The 25,983-nt window shown below is 37.2% G+C and overlaps 1 protein-coding gene across 1 annotated transcript in view; it reads left to right on the top strand.

The window, feature by feature from the left end:
* The window catches only part of OXCT1 (3-oxoacid CoA-transferase 1), an 87,156-nt gene that overhangs the window by 48,175 nt on the left and 12,998 nt on the right, over positions 1 to 25,983 (top strand). The window contains exons 9-14 of the mRNA XM_027670578.1: positions 1,665 to 1,776; positions 2,251 to 2,345; positions 3,011 to 3,059; positions 6,339 to 6,411; positions 7,177 to 7,252; positions 21,729 to 21,818. Coding sequence (XP_027526379.1) covers positions 1,665 to 1,776; positions 2,251 to 2,345; positions 3,011 to 3,059; positions 6,339 to 6,411; positions 7,177 to 7,252; positions 21,729 to 21,818 — 495 coding nt within the window. The remainder of the gene's footprint in view (positions 1 to 1,664; positions 1,777 to 2,250; positions 2,346 to 3,010; positions 3,060 to 6,338; positions 6,412 to 7,176; positions 7,253 to 21,728; positions 21,819 to 25,983) is intronic.

The raw sequence follows: 25,983 nt of genomic DNA, 5'->3' as shown, positions 1-25,983 counted from the left end.
AAAGTCATACAAGGCCTTTTCTCTGAGTAAACTCTTGTGAATGTTAAAGTTAAAAAGCTTTTTTTTTTCTTTCCATCTGTTCATTCTGCAAAAACATACTGCATGTTGTTAAGTAATTGACTGCAAACAGATGTGTCAAACCTTTTTTTTTTTAACCCTCTGGTCATGTTGGGTTAGATTGCAATTAGTGGTCTATTTCCTTCTTCTGAATGGATGCATTATCTCACAGAAAAGCTTTTTACCTTACATGACAGAAATCTTTTTTGCATTTATTAAACTGTTGCTTTTACTGCATCTTGGGTAAATAAGTGAATACACCTACCTAGTCAACTGCCCCCTTCCCTATATGCTTAAGAAAAAACATAAAGGGAGAGGAAAGAAAGCTACTATAAACTGCCAAGCAAAGTTGTAACAGAGATTAATTTGGGTTGTGTCAATTTTGTAATTCTGGCAGTGGCACCTCTCATTACTAGAGGTATAGGAAAGAAATGGCAGATTTATTTACTCTTCCATTACATTTTATATATGAAGTGGCTGTACAAAGTGTTGAGTATGATAAGTGGTGAGGGAACATGAGGAATAAAAGAAATAAAGAGAAGCTAGTCTGTCATAATTCTTACTGGCTCTAAATAGCAGTTCCTGCCTAATATGGCTCAGAAGTGGTCCCTCTCTTGCAAGTCATACTTTCTATCCAGTCTTCTCTTTGCTGCAGAGAAACCCTCTGTAATTGTGCTTAATTCTTCTGTAATCTGCAAACGAAGCAATTCTAGGGAAAATAGCCAAGGCATAAAATGAAAGTTGCTGGGAAGTTCAGGAGGGTTGATACTACTGGTTTCTCACTGCCAAAGGTGAAGGAGACTCTGCAAAAATTCTTTCGCGATGATGAAAAATAACAGAGGATAATTTTTCCTGATGTGCTAATTGTAGGCCCGAAGTAGGAGAGGATGTGAAGACAAATAGGGGTGCAGGACATGATGTTGTCCAGAGGAGTTTTATATGCATAGGAGAGATGAGCAAAGGACATAATCTGTGTAGACAATAATTTACAAAAAAGGTTTTACAAACTTCTTTAATGTCATGGCTTTTTCACCAATATGTGATTTACAAAACATCAGCTTAAGGCCAGAAAATTGCAGGAAACAACTTCAGGCAGATGTATGGAAGATTATAGAGATTTTTGTTAGAAAACTTCTGTTTCTTAGCTCCACTATCTTTAGATGAATGGCATTTGTCTGTCTCATGCTTATAAATCTAGGATACCTCATTAAATTGAATGAATGCAGAAAGAGAAAGATATTTGTATTTTCGGCTGACATTTTACAAATCTATTTAGGTGTCTCTGGGGTAATGAATCTCAGACTTGCTAGTATTTGCACTAATGCTTGGTGCTTTCTTCACCACTTGTCTATGTATCAGGCTTGGCAATACAGACAAAAAAAATAACATTTTGCTGTAAGGCTGTCGTTGGCAGTGTTTGATGACTGCATTGGCCTAGATAAGCTTGAATGGATAAAATAAAAGGTCATTTTTTTGTAGAAGATGTAGAATAAATAACTTTATTCTCAGACCAAGTATCTCAGTGCAGTCACAAATCAGGCTTTTGTGTCTTGAGAAGCAAGAATCTGAACTCTACTCTTTAATTATGATTATTTCTTATTTTGCAGCGTTTATCAATTCGAAAGCCTGAAGACTCAAAAGCCAAACAAAAGCAAGGAGACAACGTGAGGGAGAGGATCATCAAACGGGCTGCTTTGGAGTTTGAGGATGGCATGTATGGTATCCTTGGCTGTGCTATAGATAAAAATGAGGACTGATTAGAATAACAACTGCAGCTGGCTTGTTTAGGACAGGTTAATTAATGTACTCATTGTTTTTCCCAGACCCTTTGATTCTCTCATTTTGTTAATACGCAATTGAAAGAGAAGGGATGCTAAGACATAGAGTACCCGGTGTTTTTATCCAGGGGTATCTGAGGGGTTTGTTAGCAGTTTTGAAAGAATGTTTTGAAAGAATTTCTTGAAAAAGTTGGAAATGAAGCTTTACTTGCACTGTCATTTTTTTGTCATGTAAAGGATTTGACAGAATAAAATTAGACAGTCCAAATGGCAAAATAATTCATCACGAATATGAGATGTATAAATAAAAATGAAAGTGTTTGTGAAGAGTTCTAGTCTAATCATTTTACAATGATAACTTGTTTTGATTTACTAGTTTGCAGTAAATGTTTGTGCCTTAACCACTTCTTTTCAGCTAATCTGGGTATTGGAATCCCGTTGTTGGCCAGTAACTTCATCAGTCCAGACATAACTGTTCACTTACAAAGTGAAAATGGAGTCTTGGGTTTGGTAAGAATATATTGTGATCACTTATTGCAGTGGTTTTATCTTGGAGTGGCTAGGTTTTATTCCCCACCGATCTCCAACTTGATTATAATTTTACTAAAAAATCATGTTCAAATATGTGCCATATTACATCATCATAAAATTCTTATTGTACTGCAGGGAAGTTTTTAGAGGAATGCTCACTTTATGACTGTAGTGCTACTTTGCTAAGGATCTTCTTAAGTACACATTTTGCTGGAATCAGAACCTTCACTAGTTTGCAAGACCAAGTATTGTAAGTCTTATCAAACATAATTTTAAATGAAGCTTAAAATTAATATTATATTCACTGTCAATATGGCTTTATGAAGTTGCAGTTGCTCAACTTTTTCTGAAAAATGTCTGTCACTTTGGTTAAGAACAAAAAAAAACTCAAATCAAACAACCCCCCCCCCTTCATGGTTGTTGAGTAATTTTAACAGTCTCTGACAATATGTCCATCAGGCCTGATATGTTAGTTGATGTAAATTGTTGCTTGTATTGTCAGGATTTTTTTTCTTCTGAAGATAAAAAATGCATGTCTGTGATGATCTGTTTTCAGTAATAAGCATTAGAAATCATAAAGCAGTTATGAATTGTATTTCAAAGGTATTTTAATGTAAAGCTGACATACATCTTTATTTTGTCAGGGTCCTTATCCACTTGAAAGTGAAGTAGATCCAGACCTGATTAATGCAGGTAAAATATTTTAATTAAATTTAATTCATGGAAAGTGATTATTCATTGTTAACTTAAAATTTTTCTTTTGATGTAGTATTTGAACCCAGAATTCTGTTTTATTTTTTAATAAATATTAATATATTTGTCTTCCTTTAAGTAGAGTCTGATTTTGATCAGTGGAGATATTTAATATTCTTGGTAGAGGGCTTATGCTTTGATGCATTTTAGTAGCTACTAAAGGAAACTCTCTTCCAGGCCAGTCAGTAAAGGGTCAAATCATCATTTTCACAAGTGAGATTGTGCCATGCAACCTGTATGGAAATATGGTTTTGTTTTCCTGCTGCTTTTCACCTTGTGTTTTCTAGAAAATGATTTTCAGTAATTTCTGCTTGGGGCATGTTTTAAAACATCCTGTGTATAATGGCCTGGTTTATTCCTGGCCACGCTGTGTAACCCATTTGCATTCAGAGAGGGAGTGGCAGCCAAGGCAGGGGGAAAGACCCCCCCAGATGGGACCTGGCACAGTGAGGGGCTCTGCTCGAGGCAGCTGCTCTTTCCACTTTAGTGGGGCGTGACAGTGCTCACGTGCTGGTTTTGCCCGACTGTTTTGGTGCATTTCACCTCAGAAGCAGCCATGCAATGTAAAAACATAAGCTTTTTATGATTTAGTGCATCTGTCTGATTTTTTTTTTTGGCAAGTTGTGCCTATGTACATTTTCTTTTTCCATATAAAAATACTCTTCTATATTGTGTTATGACAAAGAAAAGTGGGCCTTGGAACTTTCTGATGATTGTTAATGGTACAGGTTATAGACCTGACACATCTTAGAGTTTTTTCATATGGCAAATATATACTTTTCATATTTTTTTATTCAAGTATACATATTCATACATACAAATACAGTATGTGTACATATGTATCTATACAGACAGTGCCTTTCTCAGTGGCTGTTAGCAAGTACAATTAAAACCTGAAAAGTCAAAGGAGATAAAGCACTGACATCAAATAAGCTTTTAATTTGATATCAGGTTGCAGTCCAGCAATTGTTCACTGACTTGAAATATTTGCTGCTTGGCTCAACTAATTGATACCATTATCATACTGCTATGTAACTGCCCCTTTTACAGTACCGTATTTTAAATATGAAGTTATCTGAGGCCATCTTCAGGTTTGAAATAAAAAACGATTAAGAAATTGAGTCCATCATTTCACCAGTAGCTACGTAATTCTTTTGATACACTGTATGAAGGAATATTTCAGAGGTGTCACAGGCAGGAAAACATTATTTAGAAGAAAAAAATACTATAAAAGGTGAAATTATTTACTTGTCTTTTAGAACTGAAGTTTTTATATGGGTACATATGAAAAATGCACTTAAACAGAGTGACAATGGAAAAAATATCAAAGAACTTCATAAATTCCCGGAAAAGTCATTGTGCTTTAACATGGAAGTCAAGACGATCTTGAATTGTTATTTGTAGTTGATAAACAGTTTTGAAGGGAATCTGGAAGGGATCAAGCTGACATAAGAGGTCAGAATGCAAAATGAAAATCAGATTGTTCTAGTATTGGTAGTTCGGTGTTAAGCAGCTTCACATATTCCTCTGAAGCTGCAGTAAACTGGACATAGGATAGGTGAACCTCAGATCTACCACCAAAATTATTATTGCTATAATTGCTGAAACATTCAGAAGCTGCTAAATCCCACTAACATATGGTTGGATTAAAACCATTCTAGGTGCTTTCCAGCTAAATTTATAAAACGAAGTGAAGAAAACAGAAGCTAAATGGCAGAGGAATAGAAATTGATTCTGTTCTCATTCATCAACTGGAATGATCCAGTATCAGCCCCAAAGTCCACATTTTGAAATGTACACGTAGCCTGGGCTTTTGCCAAGTTTTTGTCTGCAAATGTAATTGTATTGCTCTGAGATATGTATGGGTTTTTCTGTTTGTCCCATTTTTTGAATGTCCCACATGAAGTTTATCTTCACTGCAATTGAAAGGTGGACTGCTGTATTACAGCAGAAATATTTAAAAGTGCTGACCTCCTGAGAACATTTGCAAGAAGTGGGTAATGTGGTGCTCTTTCTACATTATTCTGTAGTCCTAAGCCTGTATCTCCTTTCTTCTCATCATTGCCTTACCCGTCACTTTATCCCAGGCCTCTGGCGTCATGTCACTGCCTGCAGGCCACGTTGTCTTCCCACTGCCTTGGGTGGGTGACTGGTAGGGAAGGACAATTCAGGCAGTCTCAGCAGGTCTGGGCTTTATCATGAGTGAATTCTCACAGTGTGACTGCAAGACCACTTGTATGACCTTAATTCTGTATACTATTCTGTGTGTCGAAATTTAATTTCCATACAACTAGTACATAAGATACATCAGGTGAACTCACTAATTAAAGCAAGTATCTTAGATCTATGTTTTAACTTTTCTACGCTGTTTTATTCTCTATTCCCATCCTCCCAGTTAATTTCATTGTCTTTTTTCCTCTGTTTTTTGGAAACTGTTTAATGATGCCTTATTCCCCTTTTCCTTTGTTATTACACTGTTCCTTTACAATGTCATCTGGTGCTAAAATATTTCGGTTTGTTGGTTTTTTTCTCTCAAGTTTCCCATACTTAATTTATAATTTCACCTTTGTCTGTCTTTCTTATGCCTTTTCAGAGGCACCCTGTATATATGGTTGTTCCTTAGACTGATTCAAAGAATTTGCAAGAAAGGAAGAAAAGAGCCCTGGACAGACAAATAAGATGCTTCCAGGTGTGCTCCATTGCTTGACCCAAGCATTGTTCAGAGAACAGTACAGCACTCTGAAGCACATTTTCTTGTGCAGTTTAACAAAGCAAGAATAGACTAGACCTGTCATTTATTTTTCTGTATTCTACATTGTTAGTACTATAAACTCTGCTCACTCTTTCTTGCAGCCTCCCTGTCTCCTGAAGACCCTTTCTTTCTCTATTTCAAAAGAGTTACTTCTCACTTTTTCTATGAATTGTGCAGAAAGCTGAAATCCACAGATATTTCTTACACTCTGGTTTTAGTGATGTCTTGCCTGGAACTGCAGGTGGTCAAAGAGCAGGCAATCCTATCATTAAAAACTGAAAACAAATTGCTTCACAATTCAGTATGATTGATTAAGGTAACATGTGACATAGTAAGGGTAATCAGGTCCATAGTTGTACTGACTCCAAAGGAATTTTGTAAAAAACCCTTATTTCTTGGTTAATAGCTGTGACTTGATTTGTCAATGAAACAAAATACATACATACTGTAGCTTATTTCTTTTACAGGTAAGGAGACAGTGACTGTTCTTCCAGGTTCTTCCTATTTCTCTAGCGATGAATCATTTGCAATGATAAGAGGGTATGTAACAACACAAACCCTGATCTTTTTGAAACAGGAAAAGAATAAACTGAGTCAATGACTGAACTCATTAGTATTTCTTTCAAATGTGGTTAGCATTTAAAAACCTGTAAAATTATCATGGACTTAATCAGTGATGGTTTACAGAGGATTAGTCTAGCTGTTGGAAATAAAAAAACCACTGTAACTAATAGATACCGTAATGATGTTCATGCCTACCGCCACCTGGCCATATATAAACACATTTATAACTATGTTTTAACAACTACTTTTTGGTCATTTCCAAGTATCTAATCTGTACTTGCACTCTATATTTTTTTAGCTCAGCTTGCAATTGTGATCCTCATTCCACCTCCTTCATGGAAATTCACCCTCTGCACCTGTTTTTTGTTTGTTTTTCGGAAAGGAGGTTGGATGCAAACAAACACTAAATCCTAATGGCTCTGAAAAGATAATGAGTGCATGTAAATATGTGAAGGAGTGCACTTAAAAGTATGAATTCAGAGCTGATTGAGTGTGCATGCAATTAACCAAAACCAGATGAAAGTAGGAATGTTTTTGAGGCTCAGTAGGCATAAAGAGAAATTTGCACCAGCGATACATCTAGAGGGGAAAAAAACCCAACTACATGCGTGGCACAATGGTTGCTATCTCTGTCATGTACCACCATTTTTAAATTGATGTACTGAGAATGAAGAAAAGCTTCTTAAGGTTTGTGAGCTGTTACTTGAACATGATATGCTAATTACAATTTTCTGTTGGCAGCGGCCATGTTGACTTGACAATGCTTGGAGCTATGCAGGTGTCCAAGTACGGTGACCTGGCCAACTGGATGATTCCTGTAAGTAGGTGTTTGAACTACTGTCACTATATTTAGGATAACGTAGGTATAGCTGAGGGTCAGGCAAAGGAGAAAAGAGCAGAAGTAGAATGTGGGTTGTGAAGTTCAAAGCATTAAAATGGAGGGTATGTGCATTTTTTCTGCATATTGCTGGCACCAAGCAATCCTCTTTCCTCTAAAACTATGCTTGCACTAAGCACTGTGAAAAGCAAAGCATGATTGATGCAAGCCTTTTTCCTTCCTCTCATGCTTTTCAAATGTCATGGGTTTTTTGCTGAGGACTGATGCTTTTTCTTGAGAGCGACAAGTCTTGTATGGTTGCACCTTGAGCAGTGACTTGAAGAAAAGTATAAAATAGCATGTAGCTCATTATAAAATTATAAAAAAATGCCTTCATTAGTTTTCTGAATGTTCCTGTCGACAGATCACACCATTGCCCTTTTGAATACATTAAGAAGGAAGCAATACCACTGTATTTAGCCAAGCAGACCTACAGGTTAGAACCACAGAAATGTAAGCTAATTCCAGTATTATTTAGGCAGCTGATGACATTAAACCATTCTTTGAACTTTATGTTTTAACATTAAACAACATATGTAACTTTCATACTGTTGACAAGTTCGATATTTTCAATGGCTTTCAATATGATACGACATCTAGACATGTCTTTGTGTCAGAGATGTCCAGAAACAAATTTTCCTATTAACCTGGTTTCAGGTGTTTTTGTCTACCTGAGCGGTGCTAAAGGTCTTGGGAAAGTCTGTGAAAACTGAAAGCTGAGTAGGGGAGGACAAAACCCCGAAAGATTGTCCTATCTCTTGGAAAGCATTAGTTGAGCCCAGCAGTCTGTGACCTCTCCAGCAGACCTGTGAGCATGGAAGTTGTGGAGCAGTTGTTGGAGCATAAGGTGCTTTTTTTGAGAGAGGACAAAGTCTGATGTGGGAGGTACACAAGCAGATGTGGGAGAAGGGGTTATGTTAAAGGCTATTCCGGGTGTCTGTCAGCAATTGTAGTGGATGTGGAGGAGTTATGGCTAGGTTGAAATATGACACATAGGAGATAAATCCATAAGAAAACAGTTTTCCTTAGGTGTTCTCATAGCATAACCTGGTTTTATGGTCATACATCTGAGAACAGCCGGACTAGCGCTGACTAGATCTTTTCAGACTCCACTGATAAAAGTGCTTATTTTTTCAAGACTCTTTTCTATTTGCAGTGTTCTCCAGTTAGTATTGTGAAAAAATGAGGTCTGAAAATTAGTGGTGCTGTTACTCCACTGGTCTGTGTGCTCTTCTATTGGTGTTTTATGTCTCTTGATAGAACTTGGTGTTTTAAACATAATCTGATGGTCAGGTATACTGTAGGAGTCATGTATGATATGCATTAAGGTTATACTGGTTGACTTTGCTTTGTCCTATTCCAATTTCTTTTTTTTTGTCTTGAAGTACAGGAACTTGTCACTAGAATTCAAAAGTGATTAATGAAACTGGACTCCAGAGAATAACCCACACACACTTAGAAATGTAAGGGATAAGTCGTATTACATGTATAACCCTAGATTTGCTATTTGACCCAAGGCAAAATTATAGTAGTGTAAGTTTTCAAGGAGTTGAAGTCTTAGGTAACTTAAATTGGAGTCCACCTGATTTATCCATGGCTCTGATTCTCAAAGGTATGAGATATTACCCAAACTCTAATTGCATATTTTAAATAGCTCACTTAAAAAAACTTACATGTTGTAAACTGTATTTTTTCAAGATGTTTGATGTGAACTATTGTAAGTAATCTAAACTATTAGCCTAGTACTGCAGGTATACGTCAATGAGAGGCTAAGCAAGGTATTTTGCCCTTCATATCACGCTAAGAACTACTCTTTTGTTTTACTGGGTGAAGTAGAGCTGGTTTAGTGAAGGCACTTCTTTTATGTTATCTTGTGGTGGCTGTGATGTCTTGTACAAGTAGAAACTTATTGCTTACATAGTGGCTTTTAAAAATTACTCTGAATTATTACATTCTCTGTCAAAATTTTGGAGGTAGACTAGAAAAATTATTTAAAGGTAAGTTGTTATAGTATAGACTAAATTTTTTTTTGTAAATGATATTTAGAAGTTTTTTTTGTAGGCGCAGTTCTAGATGATTTTAATGTATACGTCTTTTTATTTCAGTTGTCAGACAAATTCTAGGTTTTGTTTAGCTGCGTTGCCTTAGTCTGACATTCTCTTTATTATTTTAGAAAATGAAAGTCACTATATAAATATGTCCTTAGACTATACTTTATATTCAAGACTTCCTAACTCCTGAGATTTTCTTCTTTGACAATCCTTTGATCCTAGTAAAGCAGTGTTGAATGTTTCTGCACCTGGTAAAGCCTTCTGTTTACACAAGCTGTGCATTGAATTTAGGTAGGAAGAACTAGTTTCTTTGCTTTTTCATTGCTTTTGTAAATTGAAGTGGCAAAAGAAGTATTCTTCAAAATACCCAAGTGAACAAGTAATAAATAAAGATTCCTGCTCTAAAGTATTCCTAGTAAACCAGCAAAAAGGCATCTCTGCTGATAGCTCACGAGGTTGAAATGTTTGGAAAAAAGTACTCCTGAATAATCATTAATAATAATCATTTTAAGGCCAAAAATGCCAGTTGTTTCAACCAACATTGTTGGTATCTGAGGATATAAAATTTCATGCAGTTACATCTGTACTGAATCTAAGAGCTATTCAGTATAGCAGTCATTCTTGAAAAGCAATGTCATGAGCTGGAGCAATTAACCACTTGTTTTCTTGCTTGGTTTCATCTGCTTGGGATGGTTATTTGAGTTTTGAATTCCATTCCCATTGGCTTTTCCATGGACTTTCCTTATATGTTCCAAAGCTTTTTAGCAAGCAGTGTTCAGGGTTGTTATTCGTTATAGTAAATAGAGTTACAGGACTTCTTTGATTTAAATTAAAACTTGCAGTTAAAATCAACATATTTTCTCATGCCAACTTTTGGATTTTTTTCATAGTTCTGTCAATTCTTTATTTGGCAAATTAGTCATGCCCAACAAGTGTTTTCTAAACTTGATAAACTACATCTATTTTTATTTCATACCTCAGGGTATATTTTTATACCATTTAGGCATTGAATCAAAATTAATTTTTGCTCATAGTATGTTTACAGTTATCTTTTGAGGAAGAGGTGAAAATTCAACTTTTGCTATATGTAGATAGACTTCAAATTCTACATATTTTCCCAATATAATTAGTTGACTGTCCAGAGCTTGTTTAATTCCTGTTAGCATCCGTTTCCAAAGATATATCACAATTGGGGAATATCAGAATTATTTTTATGTTTTTTTCAACTTGCTAGAAACATCTGTGTTGAAGCAAAGCATGTGACAGCCTAAACTGCTTCTAAAATCTGAACTTTAGCTTGTGTCCTAAATTGGACTGAACAAAAGCACAGCATTCACAGATACTGCAGGCACAAATAATACTTACAATACCCACGCAGTGCTTTCAGGGACTAACATGCACTTTTCCAGTAGCTTTATGCATTTTTTACTCTCTTTCAGAATACTTTTTGCTATAAAGAAGTTAAACTGATTTTTGTGATGATGTTGAAATTCTTTCTGTGAAATTTTGTGTGACTTATCTTTCAAGATCTGAACAATCAGAAGATGAATGCAGCATTTTGTTCTAATGAACAGATTCATTTACACATATATTTCTTGAAACATTGAAGCTTAGATTGATTGTGATCTTTCTCAAAACTGTGCAGATTTACTTATTACTGCCTTCGGTGCTTTATGTTTTCTAAAAGGTACTGATTTTAGTTTTTCATTCATATATATCAAGAACATTATTTTCCATATCTGGTATTGCTTATTTCCTATGAAGATGGTTCTCCTTTCTGTTCGACTCCAAATTTATGAATAACTGGTATGTTTTCAAAACAGGGAAGTATAAAATAAAACTTGGGATTATGTTTGTCTTTTTATTATCTTTGATATGTACCTTTATACTACAGCATACACCACATGAGTCCCTATGGCTTTTTGCTATCTTCATTTTCCACACTTCCTAACCTTTGGCTGTCTGCAAATTTCTTCTGCAGTAAGGTTTTATTTATCTGTGGGTAAATATGCCCAGTGGCACTCCATAAATCCAGCCAGGAGCCTTTCCAATCAGCAGTAATTTCTCCTTGGTTACTGTTATTGAGATCTTTTGGATGGATGATTCTTAATCTGCTTTATTGACATGTCACTTGTATTCTACAGTACAGATTTTTAAAGTGGGATTAACCAACCCATAGACATTCAGATCTTCCTTTTTTTCTTGTAAATAAGATGATATGTTATTGTCAGTTAAATTTAATTTTGAGCAAGATATATCTCTTTTTTAGTCACAAGATTTGTGTAAGGAAACTTTAAGATGTATTCTGTTGTAACATTTTTCACTTCGCTTTTCTTTTAGCTTTGGTTAAGCATTTCTTATACACTGTAGCTTTTGAATTCTTGTATTGATGGTATTTGCCTTTATTTCAGAGGCAAGTAATAGCTCTATGTGTTTTGAATAAGTGCCATCATGAAGCAATCCTTTCTATTCCATAAGAGCTTGATAACACTTGAGCTCTAGTGCGTGCATGTGTTTATTTACTTGCACTTATTATTAGGAACTGAGCTAAGGAAGTCTCATTGCAATAATTACAGCCCCTTCTTTGCTCATATCTGCTGATTCTTAATGGAAAGAAAAATCCCCTGAGTAAAGGAAGAAGAGAGTGTGAATATTTTAAGCACATGCAGTAAACAATGCTATTTGCTTAGGCAGAAGTTACTTCCTAAACACTGGTGTTTGTTGGTAATTTTATTCCATTAAGCACTACTACTTAATGGCTTTTTGTCTTCCTCACTTTGGTATTTCTCCAACTAACAAGAGTGTTTCTGAGGAGGGAAAGGAGAAGGAGGTGGCAAATTTCTGTGGAGCCCCTGGGAGGAGTGTGCAGTTGGGAGAAGTTGGTCAAGAGAAGTAGAAGAGAAACACTGAGGTCACAGGCATGGAGTAGGGCAGATAGGCCAGAACAGATAGCCCATGACTGCTGGGAGCTGCTGGATGGAGCCACATTTCAGTTCGTGAGTGCAAGACACATCTGACCTATCTGTGTGTCTCAAACTAATGTTAGAAATTGCTGCTAGCAGGGCAATCCACAGCATGTACAGAGCAGCAGCATGACCATGCACTGTCACAGCGGTGCTGGCTGCTGTGGCAATTTAAATTAATTGTCTCACTTGAGCTTTTAGAAGTTGTGGGATTGACTGCACATAGCCCTGTGTACTTGCTTTGTTTGTAGTTCCTTTCTTCCGGTGTCTTTCTGAGGCCCTCAGAATAGAAGCATTTATGAAAGAGTTTCCGCTGCCCTTCTGCAGGGGCAGAAGCTTACTACAAAGTACTACAGTTACAGCTTGTACAAAGTACTGCTTTTATTTTCTCCATCCTTCCTAGTAGAAGAGACATAACTATGGTTGTTGTTGTGACCTATATCAGAGGCTGGGCACAGGTCAAAACAAAATACTAGAGCTTCTGCTGTGTTCCTCTGTGACACCAAAGCCTCTGTCTTTTTAATACGCATTTCTGAACATCCCTTAGCATTAAGCAAAACTAACATAACTACTGATACAGCTGACATGCTGTGCTAGCAGAAAAACCATAGAAACAATAGTGAAGGGACCCTGCAGCTGGAAGTTGATGAATCTGAAAGCACAAAATGGATGAAATGCCTGTGACATCAGATTTCAGTAGGGAGAAACTTACTACAGGTGAAAAATATAACTGTGCAGCATAACATTAATGAGAAGGTAGCATAATCAGGAGGACTACAAGGGTGTCACGAGGTTATGCAGGGAGAATATTAGAAGCACCAAAGCCCAACTAGAAATTAATTTGGCTACTGCCATAGGAGACAATAAAAGTGCTTCTATAAGTACATTAACAGCCAAAGAAGTGCTAAGGAAATTCTCCATCCTTTACTGGATGCAGGGGAAACATAATGACAAAGGACACAGAAACGGCTGAGATACTTAATACCTTCAGTCTTTTATAGTAAGACCAGTTGTTTCCCAGGTACTGAGCCCCCTGAGGTGGGAAACAGGGACAGGGAGCAAAATGGAGCCCCCATAATTCAGGAGGAAATGGTTGGTGACACACTATACCACTTAGACACCCACAGGTCAAGGGGCCAGATGGGATCCATGCAAGGGTATTGAGGGAGTTGGTGGAAATGCTCACTGAGCCACTTTCCGTCGTGTACCAGCAGTTCTGGTTAACGTGGGAGGTCCTCAGTGACTGGAGGTTGGTGGATGTGACACCTGTGTACAGAAGGGCCAGAAGGAGGATCAGGAATTGCATGTCTGTCAGCTTGACCTCAGTGCCAGGGAAGGTCTAGGAGCAGATCATCCTGAGTGCCATCGTGCAGAACATACAGGACAACCAGGGCATCAGGTCCAGCCAGCACAGGTTTGTGAAAGGCGGGTTGCTCCTGCTTTGAGCAACCTGATCTTCTTCTATGATAAGGGGATGAGGCTGTGGCCGTTGGCTGCCTTGACGTCAGTGAAGCTTTTGACACCTTTTCCCACAATGTTCTGGAGAAAGTGGTGGCTTGTGGCTAGGATGGGTGGACATTTGGCTGGGTAAAAAACTTTCTGGATGGCCAAGCCCAGAGAATGCTGGTGATTGGAGTTACATCCAACTTGGGGCCAGATGCTGCTGGTGTTCTCCAGGGCTCAGTATTAGGACCAGCCCTGTTTAGTATTTGTATTGAGGATCTGGATGGGGGGATCCAGTGCACCCTCAGTTTGCAGATGACACCAGACTGGGAGGAAGTGTTGATCTGCTGGAAGGCAGGAAGGATCTGCAGAGGGATATGGATAGTCTGGATCGATGGGCTGAGGCCAGTGATATGAGGCTCAGCAAGACCAAGTGCTGGGTCCTGCCCATGGATCTCAGCAACCCCAAGCAGCACTGCAGGCTGAAGCAGAGCGGCTGGAAAGATACCTGGTGGTGGAAGGACATTGAGGTGTTGGAGCATGTCCACAGAAGAGCAACAAAGTTGGTGAGGGGTCTTGTGAGCAGCAGCTGGGGGTATTCAGCCTGGAGAAAAGGAGGCTCAGGGGAGACCTTACTGCTCTGTACAGCTAATTGAAAGGAGGTTGTAGAGAGATGGGGGTCAGCCTCTTCTTCCAACAAGTGACAGTACAAGAGAAAGCGGCCTCAAGTTTTTTCAAGGGAAGTTTAGATTAGATATTAAGAACAATTTCCCCACCAAAAAGGTGGTCAAGCATTAGACCAGGCTCCCCAGGAAAGTAGTGGAGTAAGCATCCCTGCAGGTATTTAAGAGATGTGTGACACATATGGCTCTTAGTACTCACCATAGAAGAATACTGAGTACTGATTAATGTGTGTAAATTCACAGAGGCAGCCAGGATACATCCAAAGGTGCCAAAGAAGCTGGCCATTTCCTAAGCCACCAGCCGAGTGGCCAGGATTAACAAGCAGCAGCCTCAGGGATGATACTGGGCCTGACACTATTCAGCATCTCTATTCTCTACAAAAAATACAAACCAAATACAATTTTGAGCAAGAAAATTAACTCTAACTTTATATATTCTTCTAGTGGAGTATAAAATTAATGTTTTGATTGCTAAGATAATGCAGTTAGTTAGCTGAGGAGAAGAGTCATGTAATTTGTGCAGGAGATGTAGTTTAGTTACATAAATCTGGATCATTCTTGGAAAAAAGAATCCTTGAATATTAGAAGCAGCAGCCTTAGATTTTAATGCTCTGAATTGGACTAGCCAAACCTAAAGGACTAAAGCATTAATAATGCAATACAGTGAAAGAAAATTATACAGATATTCTAAGCTTTATCAAAGAAGATTATCTGAAAAGAAGAAATGAGGAAACCCAATTCCAATTCAATAATAAATCTTTTAATTTACAATCTGTAGAGGTGAGTATAACCTAAGGCATTAGGAATATAATTTTATACATCATCGGTAGTTTTTCTACAGAGCTGCAAAGTACATCTCTTGCACAATTTGGGACGCTTTGACCATGAAGCAAACTGCATATTCATTAGTAAAGACATTTTTAAAAATAAAAGTAAACTGGCAGAGACCAGCTGAGTCTTTGACGGTTCTTTGGTTTTATTTTTGCCTTTAATTGTTATTTGTAGTGCCAAGTCTGGGAGCAGAGGGCTCCACAGCAAGAGTTTTTCCAAATTCAAATTACCATTTTTAATGATGGAAGAAAGGACAAGTCTTCATGAATGTGTTCTTGAATGCCTGAGAGCGCTCTAGGTCGTCTCCAAGGAGGCCTATTGCAGCCTGTTTGTCACTTGGCTAGAATAGGAGTGTCTTTGCACAAGGCTTATTTTCATTTGGAATCCAAACACACTGTCTAGTAACTCTCCTAGTTCTCCCAGTATTTCTGTTGCACTGAATGCACTAAACTGTCCGTGTTTTGTTTCAACTTGCAAGAAATTTTGAGAAAGGTATTTTAACTATTAACCGTAAAAATAAGCTAAGGACTACAAATTGGCTAAATTCTGTATGAATAGAAAACATGCAAGTTAATTATGCTCAGTGACTGGCTTTCTCTCAACAGTTATATCAAGTTGTCTGATGTTTAGGACTAGTGGGGCTGCATCAGTATTTGAATGAAGGAGAGGGACAGGACCTGCAGTTACCTAGAGTCTCCTTGGAAATCTACTTTTCAATGGGACATTGTTTTAATCTGCAGATGTATTAGGATTTTGCAGACACACTTCTTGAAATTAAGTCTACAGTAGTATATTAGCTTGCTGCTTATCTCCCAACAAACATGTGCCAGAAAGCCCTGCAGAGCCCTTGCAGCACATAATTATCACCATTGGAAGAGTCCTGGAGCCACAAAGGAGAAAGGGAGCATATTGTGTTATCTCTACTTCTTCCACCCTTTTGAGAGCTTTCTCTATCAATTTTCTTCCTGTTTATTTCTCTTCAGAATGCACAGAAGGAATGTAGGAGCTCCTTGATGGTATTTTATTCATACTCTCTTAAATTTTCAATGTGGGAAGTGGCAGCTGTGCATTAGGCATCTGTATAATGAGAGCTGAAGAAATTCTGCCTGTCTCAAAAATACAAGCATATGTCAAAGGACTTCTGATCTGTGGGTTAGTGATAAGAATTGTTACTATGATATGGAACCATCACTTTCAAGAGAGACTAGTATTATGTTAGCAGTAAAATTTAATTATTGCATGCTATGCTGTGTGTTTTGGAAGTGGTATGTGAAGGTAAATGGACAGCTTAATTGTCCCATTACACTGAAAAACGCTCGTCACTGTAACGCAAATCCATTTCAATGAAGCATGTCACAGACTGTTTTACATTGCTCCTGAGATGCAGTTTCTTGGTGTATTCATTTAAATTTCACTCTGTCAGTGAAAACTGTTGCCAATGGTTATTTCAAGCTAGGTTTATGGGAGAATAAAAGAATAAAATTTGACCACCTTTCTTCTCACGTACTTTATGCTGCCTTAATATTCTGATTATGAAAAGTAAAGATGAAGATATAGTTAGTGCACATATTTGTGTATGTTATGTTTTAAGGAAGAGTTATTAATACATTTTGCCAAGAAAAAGCAGTCATTCAAGAACTTATGCTCCATTCTTTCAAAAATTAAACTTACTTTTAAATTTTGCTTTTCATTTTGTGTGTGTGTTAGGGGATACCTGGTAAGCATTCTTGAAAATCAGGCCATTTTCTATGTGGCTAAGCAATACAATTAATCCTTTTTTTTTTGGATCCTTTAAAAAATACCTTTGCCCAATTGTGCATTTAGAGTGTGCTCAGTTTTGTTGCATTCAGCCAGTATTAACTTTTTCTTGTGTTGTTGCATTACCCACTCTACTGATTGAAAAATCCCATTAATGATTTCCTAGTGGTTTTTTTCTCAGAATAAAATCTAATCCAGCCATCCTAGTTGACAGTAGAATTACAATAATTCTGTAGGTGAGACATATAAGGACATAAAATCAGTGGAAAATAGGACAGAAATTGCAGTTCAGAACACTTAATCTTGAGCTTTATCCATCTTTTTTGATACAATTATCATCCATTCTTTTTCACTGAAAAAATGGAAAGCGAAATCTGAAAGAGTTGTGGCTTTCGTTTTAGAATCAACTACAAACATACCTCTTCCTTAAACACAGGACAGAACTGTTAGGAATGGGCAAAAGATTGTCATCTGCATTTTTATGAAGTTAAAGTAGATGTATGCATATTCATTTTTTTAATAGTACCTTCTGATTGGTATCTTTTTTGTACAACCTGAAGGTTTCAACTAATATGCACCACCCCCCCAAAAAACAAACAAACAAACAAAACCCAAACCAACCATATGGAACCTCACTGCAATTGACAAGATATTTTTGTTGGATAGGTATATGTGGCTCTGATGACCTCCCTACCTGTGCTGTGTGTGTCATTTGATGCTGACACATCTGTAAAGTCGGATGGTACCTATACAGCAAGGGAGCGCTGTGGGTCTGATGTGTGTTAGTAGTGCCTACACCACTGCGGAGAGGGGCAGAGCAGAAACCTTTGGAGGGCTCTTAAGTTCATACTTTCGATTGCAGCGTTAGCACGACTGTGGTTATGATGGCAGTATCTTGTGTCCACTGCATTATCTTAATTTCTGCTTTTCTTTGTGGAGTTCGTACTGTTCCAGTTGCTCTGAATTTTAGTGTCTGTCCCTAGCACGATATAGTAATTTTCTTTCATAAGGAATATGAATTCTGTACCTGCCACCTAGTTTGTGTCTGTGGCTGTCAGACACAATGCTGACATCTTTAAATTCTTTACTCTGTCATTCTAGGTAGCTTGTTCAAGGTCTTCGGGGGGATGTGTGAAAATCAAGATTGAATGGGAAGCCTGCAGGTTAATCTAGAGGCACTGGTTATCTTCTGTAAGACTTTTTGAAATAGCAGTTTGACTAACTTTGGGTGTGTGAGGCATGTGTATTCTTTTATCTGATAGAAGGAAAGAGAAATTTCAGACTAAATGCTGTTTGTTTAATACAGTATTAGGGCTGCTGGCAACATTGGCAAGGACTCTTAAGAGGGAAGTGGCTCCGTTCCTTTCCAAACGGGTATACATTTTCACCTTGCCTGTCCTTTGATACTCAGTTTCAAGTGGAATTACTCAAGCTGCGTTCTAATCTGCTTTTACCACTGATAAGTTTTCACTGTTTCTTGAACACATCATTAGCATCTGCTTTGCTGTACTGTTGATGTGATATGTGTTTGTCTCAAAAGATTATGTTACTTTAACTTAACCAGAACAGTTCAGGTGCATTTTATCCTATGATGTTGGGAGTAGCTATAAAATTCAATTACAGAAGAAAAATCTGTATTCCCTGGGGAACGTAGAGGAAAGATTTAAGACACCAACATAGATTCAAGACCTTAATAGTGTTAGAAGGCTCCTAAGTTTTCCTCTTTTCTCTCAGCTACGTCTTTTTAGTCTCTTTGGATGTTCTTATAAATTGTTTCCTGCTTGCTATGACATTTTTCTAGCTTGCTTGAAATACCGTTTTGGAAAAACTTCACATTCTCTTGAAAAATATCTTGACTGTCTCACCCACACTGGAGTACTCACAAGTTTCCTCTGGAATGCCAGATTGTCTTGTGTGCTGCATGTGACCAAATGAACAGAAAGGTTTCTGTTTAGGAATTACTGTTAGGCTAAATTAATTCCTCAAGCTCTTTAATGTTATGTTTTGACCACTCAAATGATGTTCAGATATGAGGGCATTAAATGAGAAAGTATGTACCCTTTTCTCATATTTTCTTAAAGATGCCCCATCACCACAATAACAATCAATTTCTTATAGGTAGGCGTTATACGAAATTACAGTAATTTTGTTTGGATTTATGTTGGTGAAGAAGCAGAAGAGTTGATTATCTCAATTAAAAAAGAAAAATACATCAGGTCCAAAATTTCCGCATCTTATTTGGACTGAAGTGCTGATGAAAGCACAATGGGAAATGTAGAATTCCCAACTTTTGTTGTAACTGAGAAGGTGCAAGCAAATTGTCTGCTTGTGTCCTCTACCTAACACTCTGTATAAATATTGCCAAAATTTCACCTCCCAGGAACCACATGATTAATTCAAAAATCCTTTATTCTCAGTTCAAGCTGTTGCTGGTGAAGTGGGTTTTATAACAGTGTTTCAAATTACTAATGCTCTACCAGTTCTCTAAGCCTTTGCTTCTGGTTCTTAAATTAGCAGCACCAATGCAATTGGGAACTAACAAAAATCATCTTAAATAAATAAATGGAGAGAGTGGGGGGCGGGGGGCAAAAAGGGGCAAAGTGTCTTTTTGGAATCACCTTTTAGTCTTGAATATTTTAATTCAAATTTAGGATGCAGCTGGCCAGTATGATGTGGGGGAAAGTGCAAGTTGTGGTAGTTTGATAGATGTACTGAGGGCAATGCTTCTGCTTTGGATATTCCTCAACATGTAATTACTTGGCTGGTTGCATGCATTGCTTAAATGATTTGCTTCACCAGGCACCACCCTACAGTGATGAATATGTTTTCCTAAAAAGCAGGAGCAGATGAAGCTCCTTCTCTTTGACTTGCATTTTCCTGTTTCTGTGTACACAAAGGGATGATGTCTCTTCTCTCAGTCCTGTATGACTTCTCCAGTAGATTTGTTGTTGACCTTCATCAGCACTTGGTTCTTCAGGTGTTTACTTGTTGCTGTAGGTCTAGAACTAAAAGGCCTGGAAAATTAACTAATGGCATTGTCAGGACAGGTGCATCGATAGCATAATCCTCAATGCAAACGTATTCTGAGTTACTGAGGAGATAATACGTCATCTTCAGCTTCTGCATTATCTTGTAAGTGAGCCTCTGGCAGGTATGTGAGACGTCACTGCAGTCTCTCTAAGAGCTCTGTATTTCCAGGTAGGATGGAGAATGATCTGAGCAGTACCAGGAATCTAAGGACAGAGATAAATCCCTTTCACATTTGTATTTGCAAAGAAATATTTAGTAGTCATGATAATTAATATGATTAATATTAAATATTAGTCTGGCCAGAGCAATTCCAAAGGGATTTTTTATAGATATAGGAAGGTGTGATTTATTTTCCTCTCTGGAAACAGTAGAAAAGTATTATTTTGGGGGAGGGAAGAAGGGGAGGCAGTGGTGAATATTCCCTTCACTAAAATCAAGAGTCTGTAATGATCAACAGACTAATAAGTTGCTGGCTTGTCAGTTTAATGAGACAAGTCTCTTCCACATGTTTTTTTATCATGGACCATAGGTACTGATTCTTGTAAGGTACTGAATCATATAGCTGACAGAAGGAAGTGTAAGAGAAAAGCTTTGTACTAGGAAGTTTTCCAGTCATTTAACCATAAACTTTTAGGTTTTGTATATAAAACAGCATATGTTGTATTACTGTCCATATAATCAGTCAAAAGTGAGCAAATGCAAAACATTTGAGACAGAAATTAATTTATTTTAATCTGTAAAATTTACAGAATCACAGAGAATATTCTGAGTTGGAAGGGACCCAGAAGGATCCTCGAGTCCAACTCCTGGCCCTGGTCATTTCCTGTCAGAAGTGTGACAAGTTTGGATCTGTTCTAAGATCAGGTGCATCCAGTTTAAGGTGATGGAAGCAGGCAGGGATTGAATGCTGTAGCATTACAGAAAGTAAAAGTAAAGGTAGCTGAACACCAAGCCGTAAGACAGCTGCTGTCGTAACAGGTGCAGTTCTGACACTCTTTGAGAGCAGAATGAGTCCCGAGGCTGAAAGCATTGCTTAGTTTGAGGCACAAACACAAGTGATTACTGACCCACATTTATTTATTTGCCCATGTTCTGAAATGACCTCTACAGACATCTGGAATAGATCAAAACATTGGTTTGTGCTGATACAGTGATACAAGGCATGACTTTCTAAACTGGCAAGTGACTTTCTAAACTGGCAGGTGGATAGTGCTCAGATGTTCTTGTTACTAGATGTCATAAGCCAAAATTTCTTTTGAGGAAGTAATGACATTTTTATCAACAGGAGGATGAACACTTTGCTTTTCTAGAGACAGAGCCCTTGGAATTATATTCATTGCTCCTCAGTGTCAGTGTCCCGTTAAGTCAATGGCGGTACTCAGATTTTGGTTACACTCCAGGGCACCAGCCATAGCAGTGGGTCTCCTTGTTCTACTCATCATTCTTCTATTTACATCATATGGACCCTAGAAAGAGAAAGCTGTTTTCACTCTGGTGAAGCTCTATTGGTGTTTGAATACAGTGGTTATGAAATAAGTGGGCTTTCAATGCAGGAAAAAGTGACCATGTTGTGCTGTCACTGCAGCCAGAATATTCTCTCTCTCTTTTTTTTTTTTAATAATGAAAATGTTACATTTCCATTAAAATTTAATTTTAGGGTAAGATGGTGAAAGGGATGGGGGGTGCCATGGACCTGGTATCCAGTGCACAGACCAAAGTCGTCGTCACCATGGAACACTCAGCCAAGGTAAGGCTCTGCCACTTCTTTTTGAATGAGTGTTTTGTGCTATACTAAAAAAAAAGAAAAAGAAAGTGGAAAAAAGAGGCATTAATTCTGCTTCTTTGTGAGATTTGATAGTTTTGCTGTTAGTTATTATGGTGGTGCAACTGAGGCTAGGCTAGAATGGTTCCTTTCTCCTTGTAAGTGAATCATTCACCATGCGGAAAAAAATGAAATATTAACTTGATGTTTAAAAGCTGCACGCTTTTTTTTAGCTACTTCATGCAAATTTAATGGGGGTGGCAATTGCCAAAGCTACAGTAGATGCTGCCCTACTCTTTGCCTCAGAATAATCTGAAAAATGAGGTTCCCTGTGGCTAAATACTTGTTATGATGGAAAGGTATTTACCTTTGAATTGCCAGTCAAATTGGTGCCGACAGCTTAATAGAACAGATCTTTTTGATGAGATGCAGGCTGCCTTACATCATTATGTGTTAGTGGTTAATTGAGAGACTTCTTTGTGGGTGCAGTACTCTAGACATAAGCAGTCCCCCACAAAAGATCATAGGAAACTCTTCATTTGAATCTTCTATCATGGGACTGTGCAAAATAGGAGAAAAATGTACTGACGGACAAAAATCTCTATACCGAATGTTTAAAAATGCACTTTTTGTTTAATTTCTGGGTTTCTGGTATTCCAAATTTGTTGTATGTCTGCAACAGGAATTAATGTGTATTGTTCAAAATAATATCCTTGTCAAAATGCATATAGGCAATCATAAGGAGTTTGCGTGGTAAACTATAACAAATATGTAAATATGAAAGTAAATATATTAGCAGTTGTGTGATTTTTAATGAGATTTGAAGAATTAATTTTCACTTAAAAAAAAATATTGAAAAATGTAGTAGTTTCACAGTTTATACTAAGCAGTGATCTCCAGGGGCACATTGTCAGTGACAGGCCTGAGTTTAACCCAGTAGTTTTCATGCTGATACGCATAAATAAGTAAATGAAATTAAAAAGCAAATTCATCTTTATGACTTGCATCACTATTCCAGAGCCTCCCAAAAACTACATATGTAATTATCCATTTACTCATACACACACTTCAGGTGTTAATGTGATCTGAATAAATATTTATGCTAAATTTCTACTTACTGTGGAATTTGGTTAAGGCTCAGAGTCCAGGAACGGTGTAAGTATTCAAGGCAGTTTTTCTATTTAGAGACACTATTGCTGACATATTTTTTCAAAACAGTGTTTGAAAATTGTTTGCTGAGTTTTTTTCTCTGTGAGAGTACTGAAACCTGAAAAAATGAAAGCACAGATAGCTTTGCTGTTATGAACAGTCCAGTCATAGAATCATTTATTTTTGCATACATATACCTACTTTGGGCACTTGTGTGCATGGTGTGCCTCCTATGCACTTCAGGAGAGCCAGTTACAGGCTTTCATAAATTATTTCTTCTGCTTTTGTGAGAATGCATTGTCAAACTAAACTCTATGCATTTTTTTTAAAATGGCACTCTTTCCTCTTACCTAGTATGTTTTTGGGGTCTTCATACTAATGCCTCTTGTTTCCTCAAAAATTAAGATGATGAAAAATAGAAATCTCGTGTTTAGTAATCAAAAACTGCTGTTAAAGTTTTCAGGTGCTCTTTTTTTTTTCTTTAAAAGACAAGCAAATATAGCACCCGTGAGGCCAGTTCTGGAAGTCAGAAGCCTTTTGTTGGGAGTGACTGCTTTTTAATTTTTTACGCTGAAGATTTTCTTGCAAACTTATTGCATCTGAATCTAAGTATCAAAGGAGCAGTGTTTCATCCTGCTTAAAGCCAAGTGTGCTATTGAATGAAAGAAATGTCTGCATGTACTGAGACACTCTGTTGTCTGCTGGCTTTTGAGTAAAAGGCACAATTCTGTCATCTTACTCTCCAAATAAATAAGAAATCTAGCATCAGATGCCAAAGTTTGCTGTATATCAACAGCAGTCAAGATTTGATGGATGAAAATACAGTGGAAAACATAGAATATATGCAGTACCTTCAATGGAAATGTTCAAGAGTTGCTGCAATAGGTAGTTCTTGGGCACAGTTTTGTCTGATTTGTGATCTTGTGAAAGATCTTTTAATCCTTATCAAGTTTTTTTGTATAATAGTAATGGCTTGTTAAACATTAAATTTTTCCGAGAGTTTAATAGCCCTTCTCTTTTTAGTACAGACACTGCAGTCTTTAACATTGAAATAGTCTGAGTCCTTGCAGCACAGACAAAACATAATTTACAGTTAATTATGAGGATGAAACTAGTATCTGTCTTAACTCTCAAATACTCAAAGAATTTTCCTCTTTTTAAATTCTGATATGTAGTATGTTACAAATACAAATAAATACACTCAGTCCCAAATTAATTACATTTTTAATTACCTAAACTTGCACATGCATTGAAAAACAAAAGATACAGAAGTTGGATGAGAGAACATGGAATGAGCTTTGTAGAAGACTCTTCAGCTTAAGAAATGCTATTGAGGAGGGGTAACAGAGAAATATACAAAATAATGAGGGCCTGGAGAAGGTGGATGCAGAAGGGCGTGTCACTGCCTTATAAAAGAAGTAGGGATACCTAACTGAAATTAGCAGCCTGCATGGTTAAAACAAGAAGAAACACTTTTCACAGCCAGCTAACAAAGTTGTGGATGATCAGCAGAATGATATAAGATCTCAAATAATTAAACCTATAAGAAAGGGACTAAACTGCTTTATGAGGTTGAGTTCATCAAGGGCAAATAGCATTGCCCAGAAGCAGTCTCTGCCTCAGAAAATCTGTACGTCACAGCATATCAGAAACCAGGAGGGCATATCTGTAGATATTGGGTGTTCCAATTTTTGCTCCATATGCTTAGGCCACTGTGAGACACTTGGGAAATGAACCTGAAGTCTAATTCATTAACCTCTTTTTTAATTTATTTTTTACTAAACTACCTCTTTGTTTATAACCATGAAGAAAAAAAAAATAGAATAGAAGGCTGTTATTTAATGTCTAGACAGTGACTATGCATCTCTGTCTGATCTGCTAAATACTGCCTGAGAGAATTAAAAGTCAAGTTCTTACCCCCATACCATCATTGACATGTTTTGCAAAACATAGTAAAGTATGGCTGGTAATTGTTCCATGTTGTGAAAAGAGTTTTCTACACTATTCAGAAAAATAGAATGGAAACTGGTTGAAAGCACTTGATTTGGACATGACTGAAACATGGAGCACTGAATTGAAATCTCTTTTCTCAAACTGTGTTGTGGAAGATAAAAGACATTTTTGTTCTTCAGCAACAGAATTTTTTTACTTAAAGCAGACTGGAACACCTTAAGGCTTTATGTATCTACACAACAGTCTTTTCCTTTATCTGAACAAGTCCTGTATAAATTCAGATGGTAGAAAAGCATTCCATTCAGATTGCTATTCTTACATCCTGCCTGATGGATGTCTTCCAAAAGTCACAGAATCATTTAAGTTGGAAAAGGCCTCTAAGATCATTGCATCCAGCCTTTGAAAAGATCAGGAAATGCATGTCATCTTCAGTGCCAACTGGTAATACAATATTATTCAGCTCAAGTGTTAAGAAGCTCAAATGTATCAGTTATCAGGGACACAGGAGCCTTCAAGCTGCCACCTCTGCAAGTCCATGCGTTTAAATCTCAATTAGGTCCCAGAAAGAGACACTTCATTTCATAGGGCTGAAAAGTGTATCTGATATGTTACTGAAGATTTATGAATAGCACAGATTAGTCTTGGCTCTTAGGCAAAGTGCATAAGAATGTCCTCAAGATGTACAGGATATAAGTAGATCAATTGAAAGTAACTAGAATGAAGAAATAGTTCTTCACAGAAAAAAAGATATATTCAAAAGCACATGGATTGCTTATCTTGTTTTCACTCGGGAGTCAAACTGGCTGCAAGGTGGTTCCTGAGTTTATATTAAGCCTTAAGGCAAGCTGGTGATGGTAAATTTTTTGAGTATTGCATTTAAATGGTTAAATGAGACATGTTACACTCTGAGAGTTCTGAACTGAAAATTGATATTCAGTGTAACTGAAAATTGATAATTAGAGAAAAAAATAAAAGGATGGGATAATGGGAGAAATGTGCACTTAATGGTACCTCTGTAAAACACAAATACTGATGAAAAATGTAGCAA

The sequence above is a fragment of the Neopelma chrysocephalum genome, unplaced genomic scaffold, assembly GCF_003984885.1.
Source record: "Neopelma chrysocephalum unplaced genomic scaffold, ASM398488v2 Primary Assembly neopelma1_96921, whole genome shotgun sequence".
Classification (NCBI taxonomy): Eukaryota; Metazoa; Chordata; class Aves; order Passeriformes; family Pipridae; genus Neopelma; species Neopelma chrysocephalum.
Note: the sequence above shows the minus strand (reverse complement) of the source record. Positions and strands in the feature narration are given on the sequence as shown.